Source organism: Caretta caretta, chromosome 1, assembly GCF_965140235.1.
Source record: "Caretta caretta isolate rCarCar2 chromosome 1, rCarCar1.hap1, whole genome shotgun sequence".
In the NCBI taxonomy this organism is placed as follows: domain Eukaryota; kingdom Metazoa; phylum Chordata; order Testudines; family Cheloniidae; genus Caretta; species Caretta caretta.
Window position 1 is genome coordinate 214271109 of NC_134206.1, and position 18577 is coordinate 214289685.

An 18577-nucleotide genomic window follows, 5' to 3' on the forward strand; every position below is an offset into this window, starting at 1 on the left:
TTTTCTCAAAACCAGCAGATACTTTTGGAATATCTTTTATGATCGCCACCTTGGAGTAAACCACACACCTGATTGCCTCTGCCACCACTTTACCCTCAGTTGACTTTGCAATGCTGAACTGGTTAGCAATCGGCCTGTAGCATTATGGGGTAGCCAGCTTCCAGACAATTACGGCAACCCACTTCTGGATTGGTATTGGCCGCCCCCATATGTGTGTCCTGATGCTGGAGGGTCAGAGCAAGCTGCTCACAAAGCTCCAGAAACATAACTTTCTTCATGTGAAAGTTCTGGACCCACTACTGGTTGTCCCAGATCCACATGACCATGTGGTCCCACCAGTCTCTGCTTGTGGCCCAGTCTGTACTTGTGGATCCAGAAGTGCCAGTCTACACAGGTGGCATCAGTGGCTATCCTGAGAGTTGTAAGCAGCATCAGCTAGTTCAAGTCCTCAATGTCTGTGTCCTCTTCCTCCTCCGACTCCTCCTCCAGATGCCTTTGGTGGGTCAGGAAATGCTGCTCGAATGTCCACCAGCATCTCATTGAAGCTCTGCCCATTTAGTGAAACAGGAGTGAAAACACAAGCAAGAGAAGCTCTTCAAATGGTGACTCCGCCATGATGCTGTCTCTGGTTGCCCAGAACATGCAGACCCAAAATACGGCTCAGCAAGATGTTGGGAACTTGGTGGGCTGTGACAGCTTCTTGTAACATGCAAGATGGACAGTCAAGTTTTCCCACACTGCACTATAATCTAGGGGCTAGAGTGGCCACAGCTGGGAGGGTTGGGGAGAGCACCAGGCAGCCTGGCATAGATGGTTTGACTCGGGTGCTGCAGTGTGGATGCTGGATCTCCAGATTTGGGGCCCAGATCCACAAATTGTAAATCTGTGGTCACCAATGTGTGTGGATGCTCAAGCCCTGGGCTTGCAAACCCAGGGTCTGCGGATTCGAGTCCCACTAACTGTGGGCTTACATGGCAGAGTAGACATACCCTGGGAACACTCACAGCTCTGCTGTTGCCATGCAACCAGAGCTATCCCCTTTAATACCTTCAGCAGACTTTCAGTCCTTAAAGAGTCAAGGCACAGGTAAATGTAACCCTGATGTGCCCTTATGGGTGCTACACCATCATTTGTAAATGCTTCACATTGGACCATTTTAGCAGAAACATCCAACTAATGTGTTAATCCCAAATTGCCTCCTACTCCTTCCCAGGTGGTCAGATCCCCAGTTGCTTCCTACCCAGCTGTTAAAACCTCCAGCTTCCCCCAGCACCCTCCCCTATATAGTTACCCAATACAAAATTCTGCAATACACTGAAAGTAATAAAAAGTAAGGGCACCATAACATGAATGAAGTTTCATGTCAAAGGGGCAGATTATGTGCACATTCCTCTTATTGAGTAGTATTTTTACTTCACAGATGGCCCTATTGATTTCAGTGGAGCTACATGTGCAGCAAGATACTATTCAGTGTGTGTAAGGAATTCACAGACTGGGTCCCCAAAATAACCCAAAGGGCTCGGTGCTCATGGCATTATTTTTTCAATGAACATGTCCATTTAAAAACAATATGATCTGATGCTGCCACAGAATTTCCCTTTTGCTGAACAATAGGCCTGCAAAAACCTGAGGGCCTTGCCACAGAGAACTTGGGTTTGTCTGTCAGCCATCTTTCTGTCTCTCTTATTCATCTCTCTTTCTTCCATCCATTCATATCTCTTTCTCTTTCTGGCTAGCATCTATGCCATCTCATCTTAATGCCATAGATCATCTCATTAATGATCTGGAGGTTGGCGTGGATTGCACCCTCAGCAAGTTTGCAGATGACACTAAACTGGGAGGAGTGGTAGAAACGCTGGAAGGTAGGGATAGGATACAGAGGGACCTAGACAAATTAGAGGATTGGGCCAAAAGAAATCTGATGAGGTTCAACAAGGACAAGTACAGAGTCCTTCACTTAGGATGGAAGAATCCCATGCACCGCTACAGACTAGGGACCAAGAGGCTAGGCAGCAGTTCTGCAGGAAAGGACCTAGGGGTTAAAGTGGACGAGAAGCTGGATATGAGTCAACAGTGTGCCCTTGTTGCCAAGAAGGCTAACGGCATTTTGGGCTGTATAAGTAGGAGCATTACCAGCAAGTCAAGGGACGTGATCATTCCCCTCTATTGGGCATTGGTGAGGCCTCGTCTGGAGTACTGTGTCCAGTTTTGGGCCCCACACTACAAGAAGGATGTGGAAAAATTTGACACAGTCCAGCGAAAGGCAACAAAAATGATTAGGGGACTGGAACATATGACTTAGAAGGAGAGGCTGAGGGAACTGGGATTATTTAGTCTGCAGAAGAGAAGAATGAGGGGGTATTTGATAGCTGCTTTCAACTACCTGAAAGGGCGTTCCAAAGAGGATGGATCTAGACTGTTCTCAGTGGTAGCTGATGACAGAACGAGGAGTAATGGTCTCAAGTTGCAGTGGGGGAGGTTTAGGTTGGATATTAGGAAAAACTTTTTCACTAGGAGGGTGGTGAAGCACTGGAATGCGTTACCTAGGGAAGTGGTGGAATCTCCTTCCTTAGAGGTTTTTAAGGTCAGGCTTGAGAAAGCCCTGGCTGGGATGATTTAGTTGAATATTTGTCCTGCTTTGAGCAGGGGGTTGGACTAGATGACCACCTGAGGTCCCTTCCAACCCTGCTATTCTATGATTCTATGATCATATGATCTCATCTCATCCCATCCTCCTTGAAGCATGTGCCCAGTAGACAGAGGAATTGTTAAAGAGACTCCATAGGGGCTAACTAAGAATAAAGGGGTGAAATTTAGCAATGAGAAAATGTAGGCTGAATACCAGGAAACATTTCTGAAAAGCAAAAATATTTCCCCTGTGAGATTAGCAGAAGCCTCAAAGCAGGAGTCACTTAAAACTAAAAGGATAACATCTCAGATAATAAGAAAAAAACTGGAGCAGAATAGCATTCCATATATTTGGTACTAAGTGGGGCTATCTCTTAACAGGAGACTGGTCTGTTTCTTGAGCAGAATGCTGGGAACATTTCTGCTTCTGGCTGGGCTTGGGGACATGGGGTATAGATAAGATGTGACCTAATAGGCCTGGGACCTTACAATTCTGGCTAACCTACAGGAAAGGAGTGGCTCCTTTATTTCAGAAACTTTGTGCTGTTCAATGGAACTTCCCCTACAGGCAGGAAATTCCCTGCAGCATAGATGGAATGTTAAGGCTACAGGATTGTAGCAGGCCTTTTCCATATCCAAATCCTATGATCCACTTCAGGAGTATTCTTGTATTTAAAGATTGATTTTTCCTTTGAGATTTTGCTGGGCCAGAGCCTCAGGTGACATAAATTAGAGTAGCACAACCATTCTATGCTACCCATTTCTCACTGTAATTAAACTGTATCTAGCAGAGAAATTTACTTTTTTTTTTTTTTTTAAATGAGCTTTCATTAATTTTCACTTAGAGTAGTTTGAAACACTCTGGAGAGGAGTATGTGACTGTGGGTTGAGGAGGTTGGCTCAGGGTTCTGCTTTCCCCATGCAGTTTTACTCCTGATTAAATCAAAATCCACACCCACTGAAACTTGGCGTCTTTGAGCTTTTAGCCCCAAAGGGTTTTTAATATTCTCTTGTATATCTGCCTGGCTATTGTTTAATTACAGAGTGGGGAAAGCAAGAGCACTTCAAAAATAAAGGTAATAATCTCCCCATGCGATTGCTTTTAAAAAAATAGAGATAGATTTAGATAGAAACTGTTCAAACAAAATGTATCAGGTATGATTCTGCTCTCATTCATATGCGTGTAAATTGGAAGAAGCTCCACTTAGGTCAGAGTATTTTAGTTCTTGCTTTAGATAGGGCAACTTTTGCTCTTTCTGGGTGAAATTCAACCTTGTGAATAGGGCCAGTATAAGACTGGTGTACTCCTTACATTCCACTTAGGCCATGTCTACACTAGCACTTCTGTCGGCAAAACTTTTGTCACTTAGGGGTGTGAAAAAACACCCTGTGTGACATAAGTTTTGCTGGTATAAGAACTCGTGTGCACAGCGCTGTGTCAGTGGGGGGATGCTTTCCCACCAACATAACTATTGCCACTTGTTGAGCTGATTTTATTACTCTCTCCTGTTGGCATGCCGTTGCTACATGAGCGCTCTTACAATGGCACAGCTGTATCGGTACAGCTGTGCTTCTGTAAGCTTGTAAGTGTAGGCATGGCCTTACACTCTATTTTGCAGGCTTAACTGAGACTGAAATAGTGCATGGGCGCTGTGCTGTTTCTCTGCACAGAAGTGCATTTCACCTTCTGTTCACATTAAGTTTATACTTCCCCTTTTGACCTATTTTATTCTGTTCACTCATGGACTCATAGAATCATGGAAATGCAGGGCCGGAGGGGATCTTGACCAGGACCAAGTAAATCTCGAGCATCCTTGACAGTTGTTTGTCCAACCTGTTATTAAAAATGTCCAGTGATGGGGATTCCACATACTCCCTTGGAAGCCTGTTCCAAAGCTTAACTACTTTTATAGTTAGAAAGTTTTTCCTAATATTTAACATAAAACTCCCTTGCTGCAAATTAAGCCAATTACTTCTTGTCCTATCTTCAGTGGACCTGGAGATATAACAGCCCTTAACACATTTGGAGACTATTATCAGGTCCCACCTCAGTCTTTTTTTCCCCAAAACTAATCGTGCCAAGTTTTTCTAACTTTTCCTCATAGGTCAGGTTTTCTAAACTCTGATAATTTTTGTGGCTCTCCTCTGGACTCTCCAATTTGTTCACATCTTTCCTAACACATGGTGCCCAAAAATGGACACAGGACTCTAGCTGAGGCCTTTCCGGTGCTGAGTAGAGTGGGACAATCACCTCCCATATCTTATCCACGACGCTTCTGTTAATACACCCCAGAATGATATTAGCCGTTGTCACAACTGCATCACACTGTGGACTCATATTCTGCTGTCATCCTAAGCAATTTCTCTTCCTCCATGGTGTTTTCCACTTCAGACCCTTATAAACAGTTATTATGTCCTCTCTTTGTTTTCCTTTAACTCCACTGTACAGCTCCTATTTAACTATTGTAATCTTTCTTCATAAGCAATCTCTCCATTCCCTTAAAGGTGTGCTGAAAACATTGTCTGTGACCATTTTGTTTCTGTAGTATGCATGAAGCGGGAGGCCTGAGAGAGTTTGTTTTAACTCAGGGTTAGATGCGGCTCGCGCTGACTCACTGCTATACGGCCTCCTCTAAATCCCAGCTCTTCAGCTGCCAGCTTATGCAAGATGTCCCTACATGTCTTCTCAGGTGTGAGCAAACCAGCCCTCCTCCGCCCACTCCACTGCCTTCCCATTCATTGTGGGATCCAGCTCCAACTGGATCCAGTTCCAAATTGTCCTCCTGAGTTTTAAAACTCTTTGTGGATTTTCCCCACTCAGTGTTGCAGAGCTAGTTTCTCTACCCAACCCCAGACCCTCCCTGCTCCCTCTAGCTGTGTGACATAAGCCTTCGCTTTCCCTCTTCTCATTGTTTTAGTTTCACTTTGTTGGTTCAGGACCCTTCTCCTCTGTGGCTTCCTTCTCCTCTGTGGCTTCTTCCATGTGGAACAGCCTCCCTGGATCTCTTTGCCTCATTCATTATCCCACTCTTTTAAAAATCCTGTCAGCAAACACGTCTCCTTTGCCTTGCTTAGGCAGTACTTCCTGATTTCTGTGCTCCCCTCCCTGTTGGGTACCTCTGCAAAGCATTTGGAATACAGTTTACATGAGTTTTTTACATAAAGATGTGTGTGTGTGTGTGTGTGTGTGTGTGTGTATAAGGGATGTGTTTAGTGGTCTGGGTTTTTTGCCCTCTTTTCGTCTCCTCTCTTTAACTCCATATTATGTATTCCCTTGTCTCCATTCCTTTCTCTTCAGGGGAGCACATCTTATCCTTCGCAGCCTGTGTAGGAAGTGAGGAGATCGTCCGGTTGCTCATCAAACATGGAGCCAACATCAGAGCACAAGACTCCTTGGGTAAGAGCTCTTCAGTGGCTTCTTTCAAGGTGCTGTGCGAATGGTGTGGTACCAAATGATGGTACCTTTGTGGGACTGTGTCTGAAGTTGGTCAACTCACTTTAAGAAAGGTTCTGGTGAGACTGAGAAGGTCCAGTGAAGGGCAACAAAGGGACATAGCAATATGGTATTGTAATGTACTCAGCAGCAAGCAGTCCCTCCCATAAGAGCATAGTCCAGGCTTTAGGGAGACCCTGTGTGGTGACAGTAGGCTGCAAAGGCTGTGTCTGAGAGCCAGAAAGAGAGAGAAAGCCACAGGGTCCATCTGTGTGCATCAGTCTCATTAAAAAAATCCCCTTTGTGTTCATTACAGCTGAGACCTGTCTCTCCTCTGCAGTGAGACACACCACGGGCAGGATTTACATAGGAAATGAGATGGCCAGAACTAGTGTTTCAAAATTATGAAAGATGCTAACTTGAATCCCAGGGAAAAACATCCCAGTTGATGAGGTGGTAATATCAGAGCTGGCTAGCTGGAACAAGGGTCTGTTCCAGGATGACTAGTTCTATACTGGAACCTTAAATAGACTTTTGCCTAGATAAAATACGACACCAGCTGTCTTTTATTATTCAGTTTTCTGTGGATTGAAGGACTTTAGATGGGGGCTACTTTTCCTTAATTGTCAAGTGGGGCTGTTCATACTGTGCAGAGCCACACAGAATACTAATGGAAAACCCTCTTGTACAGAGGCTGAGCAAGGTCTGTATATTGACTGTCTGAGAGTCTGTCAAGATTGGGAGGTGATTTGTGTTTCCCATTTTACCAGTTATCTCATCCCTCTGTCTCTCTCTCCACTACAGGGAACACTGTTCTCCACATCCTGGTTCTCCAACCCAACAAGATTTTTGCCTGCCAGATGTACAACTTCCTTCTCTCCTATGACAAGAGCGAAAGGGAGCTGGGAGCCCTGGACTTAATCCCTAACAACAAGGGGCTCACTCCATTCAAGCTAGCTGGGGTTGAGGGCAACACTGTGGTGAGTTTGTGTGCAGCACTTGGCTTTCATAGTTGCTGATGTTGCTGAGGCATGTCTCCGTCTGAAGGATCCCAAAGCACTTTCCAGATATCACTCCAAAATGCAGCTGCCTCTGGGGCGGCACACAGCAACTGCTCTGTGTCAGTAACACTACAGGGGAGTGTTGCTGGAGGGGAGCTGTAATATTCTCCACTGACAGTTCAGGGGAAAATGCTGGAAGACTAGTTCAGTGCTGATTGAGAGAGAAGAGCACCACCTCCTGCCTCATCAGCACCATAGTACCAGGCTGAGGTGGAGACTTAGAAAAGGAAACATCACCTACCGAGTCACCTGCACCATGGCATTTAACACTGTGCTGGGGCTTAGGGTCAGTACTAACTTACAAAGGAGAGCACCCCCTACTGAACCAGTAATACCTATAGCACATAGGTCTTCCATCCGAGTTTTGACCCATCCCAAATTTGCTTGGCTTGAGAATTAATAAGATCACAGTCCAACCCCCTCTCTGCAAGGTTTCTGTAGACAAGTGTTTTCGGAGCTGAGTTGGAAGTAGGGGTGCAGGTGATTTCAATGTCCTGGGATACTGGTGCTGGTGGTGATGGGTGGTTTGGGCAAATGTGTACAGCCTTCCATGAGCCCAGCTCTGCCCTTCTTGCCAATCAGATGTTCCAGCACCTTATGCAGAACAGAAAGCACATCCAGTGGACCTTCGGCCCCCTGGTCTCTACCCTGTATGACCTCACAGAGATCGACTCGTGGGGAGATGACCAATCTCTCTTGGAACTCATTGTCACCACCAAGAAAAGAGAAGTATGTTGGTGTGACAAACTGGGGGGTCTGTTTGTATCACTTCTGAGTTGTGGATGACTTTATGAAATTGTATTTTGAAATTACTATGTCCTGGAAAAAAGCCTATATGGATGTGGATCCCCCAAGAGTTAGCAGGGTTGTGGCATGTCTCTCTGCCAGGCCAGATCATGGTGAATGATCAGAATTCAAAATAAAACACCTTGGGACAATAGGTTTGCACACTCTGAGAGAGGTGGCTTCCTCCTTGTGTCTGAAGGGAGGGGGTTTGGGAGTAATGGAGGATTACCAGAAGGCAGAGCAAAAGAAGCAGGTGACCCCAGCAGGAGTCTATAAAGGGACACCACAAGAGGAACAGGGAAAGAGAGAGCCATTTTGCAGCAAAGAAAGATTAGGGAGGCTGCTGAAAGGGTAGGACACACAAGGGCCTGGAGGACCCTGCCTGCCTACCTGCCAGAACACAGATGATCCCTCAGGGACTCCCAAAGGGAGGGTGAGCTAGGGAGGGGCATTGTGTTTAGGATGTTTTATTGTGTGGTATGATCTGTACTGTCCTGTGCTTCATCTACTAAATAAAGAGCATCAATTTGGTAGATTGAACAAAGTGTGCATGTGTTGATTGCTTCATAATTACTGCATGCCCCTGAAGGAGTTAAACTGTAAACCAGATGTTCACACCTGATGGGTAGAGTCCAGGGAGAGGGGTGTGTTTGAGTACTGCGGAGTCAGAAGGATCAGCTCTGGATCCAGAACCGCTAGGAGGAGGGTGCCAGATAGAAGATCTGCACCCTGTGAATGTGCCTAGGGACCCTGAAACTGGAGTAGTGGCTGGACTCCATTCAGGTTCCAGGAGACCCAGAGTGTATAGACCAGGAAGGGGCACCCACTGGGATCTGTTGGCAAGTCAAGTTCTTGATCTGTAACCTCCCTTATAACAAGAAATTATTACAATATTCTAGAGTAATGGTCTGAAGCATTACAGCTTTCTGTAGAGACACTGCAGGGTATGGGACTATGACTGTAGTATATTACAGTATTGCCATGTGGGCATCAACCTGTCATAAGAAGAGCCTGTCATTTCTAACAGGACTGAGGTCTTTGTCTCCTCTCTTCTTCTCCTACCTTGCTCTCTTCTTTGTTATTGGCATGGCAAGGTATCCAGGTGTTTCCAGAGTGAATGCACTCTGGATGGGTATAGTGGCATTAATGGACCAGGTGGGACAAATTCTGACCTGTTCCTGCAGCCTGTCTCTGCCCATGTCCTTTGAGTCATTGCTCTGTGTTTGGCAGACAAAACGGGACAGACAAGTATTCCAGTCAGATTTGATTTAAGATATTGTGATTGTTTTCATGAACTTGGGGTGATTTGCCAGTTTGCTCTTTGGGGACAGAGAGGTGCCCTGCAATGAATGAAGTCTGGTGTTTGTCTCTCAGGCCCGTCGGATCCTGGACCTAACCCCTGTGAACGAGCTGGTAAGCCTGAAGTGGAATAAATATGGGCGTCCCTATTTCTGCATCTTGGCCTTGTTCTATGTGCTGTACATGATTTGCTTCACCATGTGCTGTGTCTACCGACCTCTAAAACGTCGACAGAGCAACAAAACACACGAAAGGGACAATACCATCTACGTCCAGAAACTGCTGCAGGTACATTGTGTACACCATTAATATCCCACAAATCTTCCCAGCTTTTTAGCCCAAAGGTCCCAAAGCACTTTACAGGCTATGTAGGCAAATGAATACCTGCAGCCATCTGCTCCCTGCAGCACAGCACCCCCAAGCAGCACGCTGGGAAGTTGGGCTCAGTACTGACTCAGAGGGGAGAGCACCTCCTATAGCACCCTTCTTATTATAATAATGCATCCTGTTTCTGGTGGTAGTGCCTAAGGGCAGCCAAGAGTGGGGCCCCCATTGTGTTGGGCAATGTACCCAAAGAGCTTACAGCCTGAAGAGACCAGACAGATGCAGGGTGGGTAAAAGGGTAGAACCCACAAGCAGAGTGAACTAGGTGGTGATGTCAAACAGTGTGTTGGTCCACTGTTTGGGGTGGGGGGATGGGTTTACTTAGGAGAGGATTAGCTACATGGAAAGGGAAGGGGAGTAAATGGGACAGAGCAGGGGAGGGGAAGGGAGGTGGACAGATGTGGGCTGGAGCTCAGTTAAAGAGACTCACTTGTTTCCCGGGGGCCGATTCTTCAGGAGCGCTGGGCACCCAACTCCAGCAGAACTTAATGGGTACTGCAGGTGCTTAGCAGCTCTCAACATCAGTCCCACAGTGTCTTCAGTTGGGCACCCAAAACCTAAGGGACCCAAAAGAGGAGGCTTTGTTGGTCCAGGTGACTGTGCAGTCATCCAGTGCCAGAGCTGGGGGTAGAAACCATGTTTCCTGATTCCCGCTGTCATGCTTGATCTTCTAGCCTAACTGCCTCTTCCGGAGACTATGGCATGAGCAATCCTGAAAGGCGAATCCTGTTTTGCTCAAACCTAGATGGGGCCTAAGAGTCCTCTCCTGGCCATGCACAGTTTGACTGAGAGGGGGCTCCTTCTCTCCTTTCAGGAATCTTATGTGACTCCCGAGGACAATCTGAGGCTGGTAGGGGAGCTGATCACGGTGATAGGAGCCATAGTAATATTGATCCTTGAGGTAAGGGAAATCAATAATATTTAATGTTCTGTGCATATGTGAACTTATTGAGCCCCAATTTGAACAGCGTATTCTTTTTAGATTCCAGATATCTTCAGAGTTGGAGTCACCAAGTACTTTGGACAAACTATTCTGGGAGGACCTTTCCACATCATCATGTGAGGTTTCCCCTCTCCTTATTTCATACAGATTTCTTTCTGGTGTGGATGGAGGTTGGAGGAATTACAGAGAGTTAGTCGTTAGGAGAGACTTGAGTGTTCAGAGGTGGGAGTGTGGAGTGGAAATGTGATTCTGATCCTCCTGGCTCTGCCTTATCCTCTATAGCATCACCTATGCCTGTATGATCCTGGTGACCATGGTGATGCGTCTCACCAGCACCACTGGAGAGGTGATCCCCATGTCCTTTGCCCTGGTGCTGGGCTGGTGCAATGTCATGTACTTCGCACGAGGCTTTCAGATGCTGGGACCCTTCACCATCATGATACAGAAGGTAAGAACAACACAGCCCACTGCCTGACTGAAAGAGGGAGAGAGACTGTAATAAAGATATCAGCAAAGATGGATCCTGAGCAGCAGTTATCCAGCCATGCCATGCATCAGCATGTGCCCATGGTCATATCTTGGTCCTTCCATCAGAATGGAAACACTTTCCCAGGAGTTTCTGGCGTAGGATTCGAGTTGCTGGAGCCAGACGGGAACCCCTTTGGCCTTTATCTAGTAGGCTGTTTTAAGTGAGGTTCGTCTTTTATGTACTGAGGTAGGCCACAGACAGGACAGTGAAGGGTACAGTGGACATTAGAGACATAGAAGTCACTAAACTGGCTCAGAACATTAGTCAGTTCAGATTGGTTTCTCATCTCTGTCATACTGGTGGAACAGGCTGTAGGGTCCTCTAGTTCAATGGATGACACTGCTGGAAAAAATACTGAGCCAAGCAATTTAGTAATATTAAATATATAGATAGATTTAATTGGACTGATAGCCGTGCCTACAGTAGTATCACTGCAGCTGGGTAATCTTATCCAGACAAATTATAGCTCAGTCCTTGTGCTTTAGCTGAGCAGCAGCTGGGTGGCCAAGAAGAAATCCCTGTTTTCAGTGTTTTATGGTGGACCAAGTGTATTATGGTGGTGTTCCGACTTCCCTCTGAAATATCAAGTATGAGCCATTCTGCAGCCCGGCTACTAAACGACTAGTACTACTAAAACATTTCGATAGCACTCCCATCCATAGAGCTCAGAGCACTTTCACAAAGTGAGTGTGTATCATTAGCATACAGTATTACATATCTGGAGAAACTGAGGTTAAGTAAATTTCCCCGGCTCACACAGTAACTCCTTTGGATTAGAAATTAGATCTGCTGACTTCCAGTGTCCTGCTTTGGCTACTGGACCATGCTGTCTCCTGACTAGAAGGACTAGTGGTCTGATCCAATCTGACATGAGATACAAGACTGGATGGACCATTGCTCTGATTTGCTATGGTGGGAGGTGAGAGACCAGGATACATGGACCGGTTAGACAACAAAGCCTCAGTTTCAGGGCTGTCATTGTGAGAGAGTGGGGTCTCATGGCAGCTGCTTTTGTTTCATCTGCAGATGATATTTGGAGATCTCATGCGCTTCTGCTGGCTCATGGCAGTGGTGATACTTGGCTTTGCATCAGGTAGGTATGATGCTATACACAGTGTCTATTAATGTACAGCAAGGTGCCACAAGCCCAGTTACAAGACAGCAGGGTCACAATGGACACCCTGAGGGGCACCATGTCTTGCAAATCCATCCACAGAATACTGGGTTTTATGGAACAGTTGTCTGGAAAGAGGGCACTCAATCCTCCAGCTCCTTCATAGCTTATATTAGAATACAATTCAAAGCTCCCAGGACTGCCCATGCTGCTGGGCTTTAAGTTGCCTGTTCCATTTTCTCCCTTCCCTTTCCCCCTGCTCCTTGCTATTCACAGTCCATGCCTTCTCCTCTTCCTGCCTTTTCCTCCCCATATCTGAGGTTTCTTCCTACGAAATTGCCCCACCCTCTGTGAAAATAAGCCAGTCTCTCTTCTCATTCACGAACTGATACATCTGCCTAGGAAGTTATTGATTCAGCCCTGAAGAGGACAGGCTGCTTGGGAGATCTCAGCAACCTGGACATGGGGAAATGTTAGGGGCTGGTGGGACTTGACCCAGTTCTGAAAAAATGTCAATATTCCACAAAGAGGAGGAGCCCACCTCTCTACTCCAGAGGGGATGGGGTGGTACTTAGTTAGTCACTCTCCCTTCAGAATTCACAGTGTTTTGTGATCAATGTAGGGCACGGTTGCCTTTTGACACAAAATAATCTCAGCCTGATGCTGCTATGGTTTTTTTATGCCTATTGGTGTCATGATGAGGGCTCTGGATACCACGTGAAGTGCGGACATAATGTTGTCCTGTTATGATTAAACAAAATGAGTCCCAAATAGCGCTCAGGACTCTTAAGTGTCCTATGAGCTCTGTGACACAGGAAGGCCTCCCTGGAAACTGGGGCTGTCTGACTGCAGCTGGGATGCATGGCTGCCCTGGGCTAAAATCTAACTCTATACTATTTTTTCAGGCAGATGGTAGGATGGTGCAGGGCAGAGCAGAGAAAGCACAGAGGCTTCCTCACTCATTTTCCCTCCTTTCCTCTCTATGCCAGCTTTTTACGTCATCTTCCAGACTGAAAACCCCGATGAGCTGGGCCACTTCTATAACTACCCCATAGCTCTCTTCAGCACCTTTGAGCTCTTCCTCACCATCATCGATGGGCCCGCCAACTATGAAGTGGACCTGCCCTTCATGTACGGCATCACCTACTCTGCCTTCGCTGTCATTGCCACCCTCCTCATGCTCAACTTGCTCATCGCAATGATGGGTGACACCCACTGGCGCGTGGCCCATGAGCGGGACGAGCTTTGGAGAGCGCAGGTGAGGGTGCTGCTCAGCCACATGTGAAGGGGCCTTAATACATAGACTCACTCTGAGCCTAGGACAGGGCAGGGTCAGGAGCTCCTATTAGGGTATGTGTATAACCCAGGAGTGATGACCGCAGAGCCTTGTGGGTTCGTCCAGTGTGGGGAGGGTTGAGTTCTTGGCAGTAGAAGGCATGTGTGTTTTTGGAGGAGGAGATCAATGAATGAAAAAACATGGAAGAGGAATGTATTTCAGCCCAGGGCAGAGGAGGGCTGAAATGGGGCCCATTGTTTAGGCACGTGTGTGGTATATCTCTCATATGTGTCTATGAGAAGTATAGATGCCATCTATGCCCCCATGATTTCCTGCTGCTTGTCCTACCCACTTCCCCGTCTCTGCACCCCTTGTTGTCTTGCCAACACCTTTTTTGTGTTTTGAAGGTTGTTGCCACTACTGTCATGCTGGAGCGGAAACTCCCACAATGCCTCTGGCCTCGCTCTGGGATATGTGGGCTGGAGTATGGCTTGGGGGACCACTGGTACCTCAGGTGAGTTCTGTGGGGCTTGCCCACATGTTGACTAAACAGAGTGGATTCTCTTGTGCAAACCTGTCAGAGAGAAAGATGGCGTTAATCCAACCTGTTCTGGCAGTGCAGCCCCCTGTGAAAGGGAGGCAATAGCCTGGGCTCTGCAACCTGAGGATGGGCAAGATCCATGGGAGAATTATTGGAATCGGAGATGGAAAAGGCTGTGAGCTCACACCTAGTCCAGCTCCCACCCACCCAATGCAGTCTATCTTCCATTGTTGTGCAGTTCAGCTTATAAATGACTCAAGTAATAAAAGCTGGACAGTGAGGCCTCACCAATGTCGAATAGAGGGGAATGAGCTGTTAGGCAGTGCTGTCTCACTGTTGAGCAGTGCTTCCAGATATGCAGCCTTAAATGTCCCCCCCCAGTTCCCATCCCTTCCACGAGGAAAGGAGCTCATTGTCCTCTGCACGCATGCATGTACCAGTTTGTACTATGAGTGAGGGGGAAGGAGCGTGGACTCAGGGTTCCCTGACAACTTTTGAAGCTTAAAAACTACCAAACCAACTGTCTTCAATGTTAACTTAATGTTTAGATCTCTCTGGGAAGAGAGTTCAGCAGTTCAAATGAGAAACATTTTAAATGTGCAAGTTTCCACGTGTACACAGTTAAGAAGTTGCCTACGATGCATATCTAAGCTGGCACCTGCTTTTCTAGTGGGTGTGTCTGATTCAATTTTCAAACAGTCTTTACATATTTTTAATTAACAAAAAGTAGTTTTCTAATCAAGTAAATATTGGGCAGGTTTGATACAGTTTCTACTGGGCGTTGGATACAGTTTGGAAACAGTCATAACCTTTTGTTAATTAAAATTAATATTTCTCCAAACAAGTAAAGACACTAGTTCTCAGTGCAGACTTCATCCAGGCCAAGTTTCAAGCCACTGCTATTTTTGCTGCAGCTCTCCAAAGGAAATAATGTGTGGGGCTTTTTTAAAGGGGGGAGGAAGGGAAACAAGTTTTTTTTTTTTTTTTTTTTTTTCCCATCCTGGCTGAATTTGAAAACAGCTGAAGGGATTTTGTTTTAACTTTCCAAAACAAAAGCAAAACCAAAACAACAACAAAAACACATCCACACAGAGCCTAAACTTGGAAAACCTGGATTTGTGCTGGAAATGGCCCACCTTGATTATCATACACATTGTAAGGAGAGTGATCATTTTAGATAAGCTATTACCAGCAGGAGAGTGGGGTGGGGGGAGAGCAAACCTTTTGTATAGATAAACACCCATTTTTTCATGGTTTGTGTGTATAAAAACATCTTCTGTATTTTCCACAGTATGCATCCGATGAAGTGAGCTGTAGCTCATGAAAGCTTATGCTCAGATAAATTGGTTAGTCTCTAAGGTGCCACAAGTCCTCCTTTTCTTTTTAAGCTTGGAAAATTACAGCAGCCCTGAAGGTGAATCGTTTTGGAAAGTTATGAGCATGTGAAAACAGCGGATTATAATGGCAACTGTTTTGCAACTTTCATTATTACAGAAGCTATTATGCACCCATTATAATTAAGGTTCTTTTGATAAGACAACATTAAGTTGAAGGTTCTGCTCAGAAAAGTAACTATGTAAAAACTGCCTTTATCACTCAGCATATCTGACTCTGGTATCTATCAGATTTGCTGACTTATGGCTAAAATAAGTTTTCATTGCTTTTTACTCCTGGTTGTCTGCAGAGCCAACACAGTTCAGAGAGAGGGAATTGGAACCTATTCCTTCTGGTGCAGCATTAACAGAATTGTTCATTAAGTGTCAATCTGTTACATCTGTGCAAACGTACTGATTACAATAGGGTTGCACAGATGACACCAGAGATAAAGCATGGAGGCATGTGGGTTGCCCAGGTAGAACTGAGAGCTTAATGTGACCTGCAGAGCCTTTATTTCAGGTGATGATGTGTGTGAGATGGAAAGAGCCCATCTTGACTCTCAGGGCCAGACTGAAAAATGTATTTAAAGATGTGCCTAAAGATGCAGGTAGTGGCTTAGTGGGATTTTCAAAAGAGTCTAGGTGCCTTGAAATGATGCACTTGAAAATCTCACTAGGTCATTACCTGCATCTTTAGATACCTTGAAAAATCTGGTCATTAGATTCTAGGCTAAGAGAGACTGTCAGAAACAAATGGCCTTTTATTGGTAAACTGAGTGCATTTGATCAGGAGTCTCTGAGGCCCATGATGCCATAGAGTCACTGTCAGAATAGACCTGCTCTGTGAAGCTGAATAGCAAGGGGGTTCCAGTTGCTGACTTTGGGCTTACTCCAAACTGCACTACAAAAGTGCCTGAAACCATAGTGGCTGCCAGTATAGGAGCAGTATCTGTAGTTAGATTAGTTAGGGAATGGTTCACACTGGGCATCCATCTTCATTTCTTCAAGGAATAAGCTAATCAGCAGTTAGGAAAGTCAGGAAGAAATCTCCCCTCATAATATTGTATAGCTCAATCAGGAGCTGTTTGAGATAGGATCCAGCATCAGCAACTGCTAGAAAAGAAATGTGCAATAACTGAGCCACTGGGCTTTTCCAGTACACTTAAGTATAGCACCCTCCTCTCTGCACTTCATGCAGCAGAGCATAAGGGGGAGTAATTTCTCCCTACTGTCCAAGACTTGCAGGGGCATGGCCTGCAGCAATGGGCACAGAGATTTCACATCAGTTCCATACAGCAATTAAAGCAACACTGAAGCGGAACAGCCTCATGCTCAGAGCACTGTGACCCCCTGAGTGCTGGAGCATAGTGTAAAATCTTGGGGGGAGGTGCTGGGCTGGAACATGAAGGATTATGCTGCATGACTGTAGGTGTTACTCTGCTGGGCTATCCATCAATGACAGTCCACCAGTTCCTAGAGTGCTGTATGATCAAGAGAAATTGACCATGCTGGATACCTACTGCACACATCTGTGTACATGACTCAGTGCTCCCTTCCCTCAAGGTCCCTGTTGGTATTCCCCTACCAGGGAAGGGCCAGTTCCTTCCAGACCCAAAACCTAGCTATAAGTTTAGCTCCATTTGTGTGCACAAGGATAACTTTTTGTGAAGCATTTAATCCCATTGAGATTCCATAACTGTATATACAGTAGATAATGATGGTACCGACAGAGACTAAGGGTGTGTCTTCACATCACAGTTAGCTTGAGTTATAACTCGTTACTAGAGCTGTCGATTAATCGCAGTTAACTCATGTGACTAACTAAAAAAAAAATCACGATTAATCGCAGTTTTAATTGCACTGTTAAACAATAGAATATCAATTGAAATTTATTAAATATTTTGGATTTTTTCTACATTTTCATATATATTCTGTGTTGTAATTGAAATCAAAGTGTATATTATTTTTTATTATAAATATCTGCACTGTAAAAATGATAAACAAAAAAATAATATTTTTCAATTCACCTCATACAAGTACTGTAGTGCAATCTCTTTGTCACAAAACTGCAATTTACAAATGTAGATTTTTTTGTTACATACCTGCACTCAAAAACAAAACAATTGAAAACTTCAGAGCCTGCAAGTCCATTCAGCCCTACTTCTTGTTCAGCCAGTTGCTAAGACAAACAAGTTTGTTTACCTTTCCAGGAGATAATGCTGCCCGCTTCTTATTTACAATGTCACCAGAAAGTGAGAACAGGAATTTGCATGGCACTTTTGTAGGTATTTACATGCCAGATAAGCAAAACATTTGTATACCCCTTCATGCTTTGGCCACCATTCCAGAGGACATGCTTCCATGCTGAGGATGATCATTAAAAAAAGTATGTGTTAATTACATTTGTGACTGAACTCCTTGGAGGAGAATTGTATGTCCCCTGCTCTATTTTACATGCATTCTGCCATATATTTCATGTTATAGCAGTCTCGGATGATGACCCAGCACGTTGTTCATTTTTAGAACACTTTCACTGCAGATCTGACAAAACGCAAACGTACCAATGTGAGATTTCTAAAGAAAGCTACAGCACTTGACCCAAGGTTTAAGAATCTGAAGAACCTTCCAAAATCTGAGAGGGACGAGGTGTGGAGCATGCTTTCAGAATTCTTAAAAGAGCAACACTCCATTGCGGAAACTACAGAACCCAAACCACCAAAAAAGAAAATCAACCTTCTGCTGGTGGCGTCTGACTCAAATGATGAAAATGAACATGCGTCGGTCTGCACTGCTTTGGATTGTTATCGAGCAGAACCTCTCATTAGCATGGACGCGTGTCCCCTGGAATGATGGTTGAAGCGTGAAGGGACATATGAATCTTTAGTGCATCTGGCACGTGAATATCTTGCGATGCTGGCTACAACAGTGCCATGAGAATGCCTGTTCTCACTTTCAGGTGGCATTGCAAACAAGAAGCAGGCAGCATAATCTCCTGCAAATGTAAACAAACTTGTATGTCTGAGTGATTGGCTGAACAAGAAGTAGGACTGAGTGGACTTGCAGGCTCTAAAATTTTACATTGTTTTATTTTCAGTGCAGTTTTTTTTGTACGTAATTCTACATTTGTAAGTTAAACTTTAATGATAAAGAGATTTCACTACACTACTTGTATTAGCTGAATTGAAAAATACAATTTTTTTGTTTTTT

The 18577-nt window shown here is 45.2% G+C and overlaps 1 protein-coding gene across 2 annotated transcripts in view; it reads left to right on the forward strand.

Annotated features, from left to right (window-relative positions):
- The window catches only part of LOC125623058 (transient receptor potential cation channel subfamily V member 6-like), a 75795-nt gene that overhangs the window by 53584 nt on the left and 3634 nt on the right, over nucleotides 1-18577 (forward strand). For both annotated transcript variants that reach the window (XM_048821896.2, XM_048821897.2), the window contains 10 exons: nucleotides 5927-6025; nucleotides 6866-7041; nucleotides 7705-7851; nucleotides 9283-9495; nucleotides 10406-10492; nucleotides 10574-10650; nucleotides 10817-10982; nucleotides 12090-12156; nucleotides 13167-13435; nucleotides 13861-13967. In XM_048821896.2, coding sequence (XP_048677853.1) covers nucleotides 5927-6025; nucleotides 6866-7041; nucleotides 7705-7851; nucleotides 9283-9495; nucleotides 10406-10492; nucleotides 10574-10650; nucleotides 10817-10982; nucleotides 12090-12156; nucleotides 13167-13435; nucleotides 13861-13967 — 1408 coding nt within the window. The remainder of the gene's footprint in view (nucleotides 1-5926; nucleotides 6026-6865; nucleotides 7042-7704; nucleotides 7852-9282; nucleotides 9496-10405; nucleotides 10493-10573; nucleotides 10651-10816; nucleotides 10983-12089; nucleotides 12157-13166; nucleotides 13436-13860; nucleotides 13968-18577) is intronic.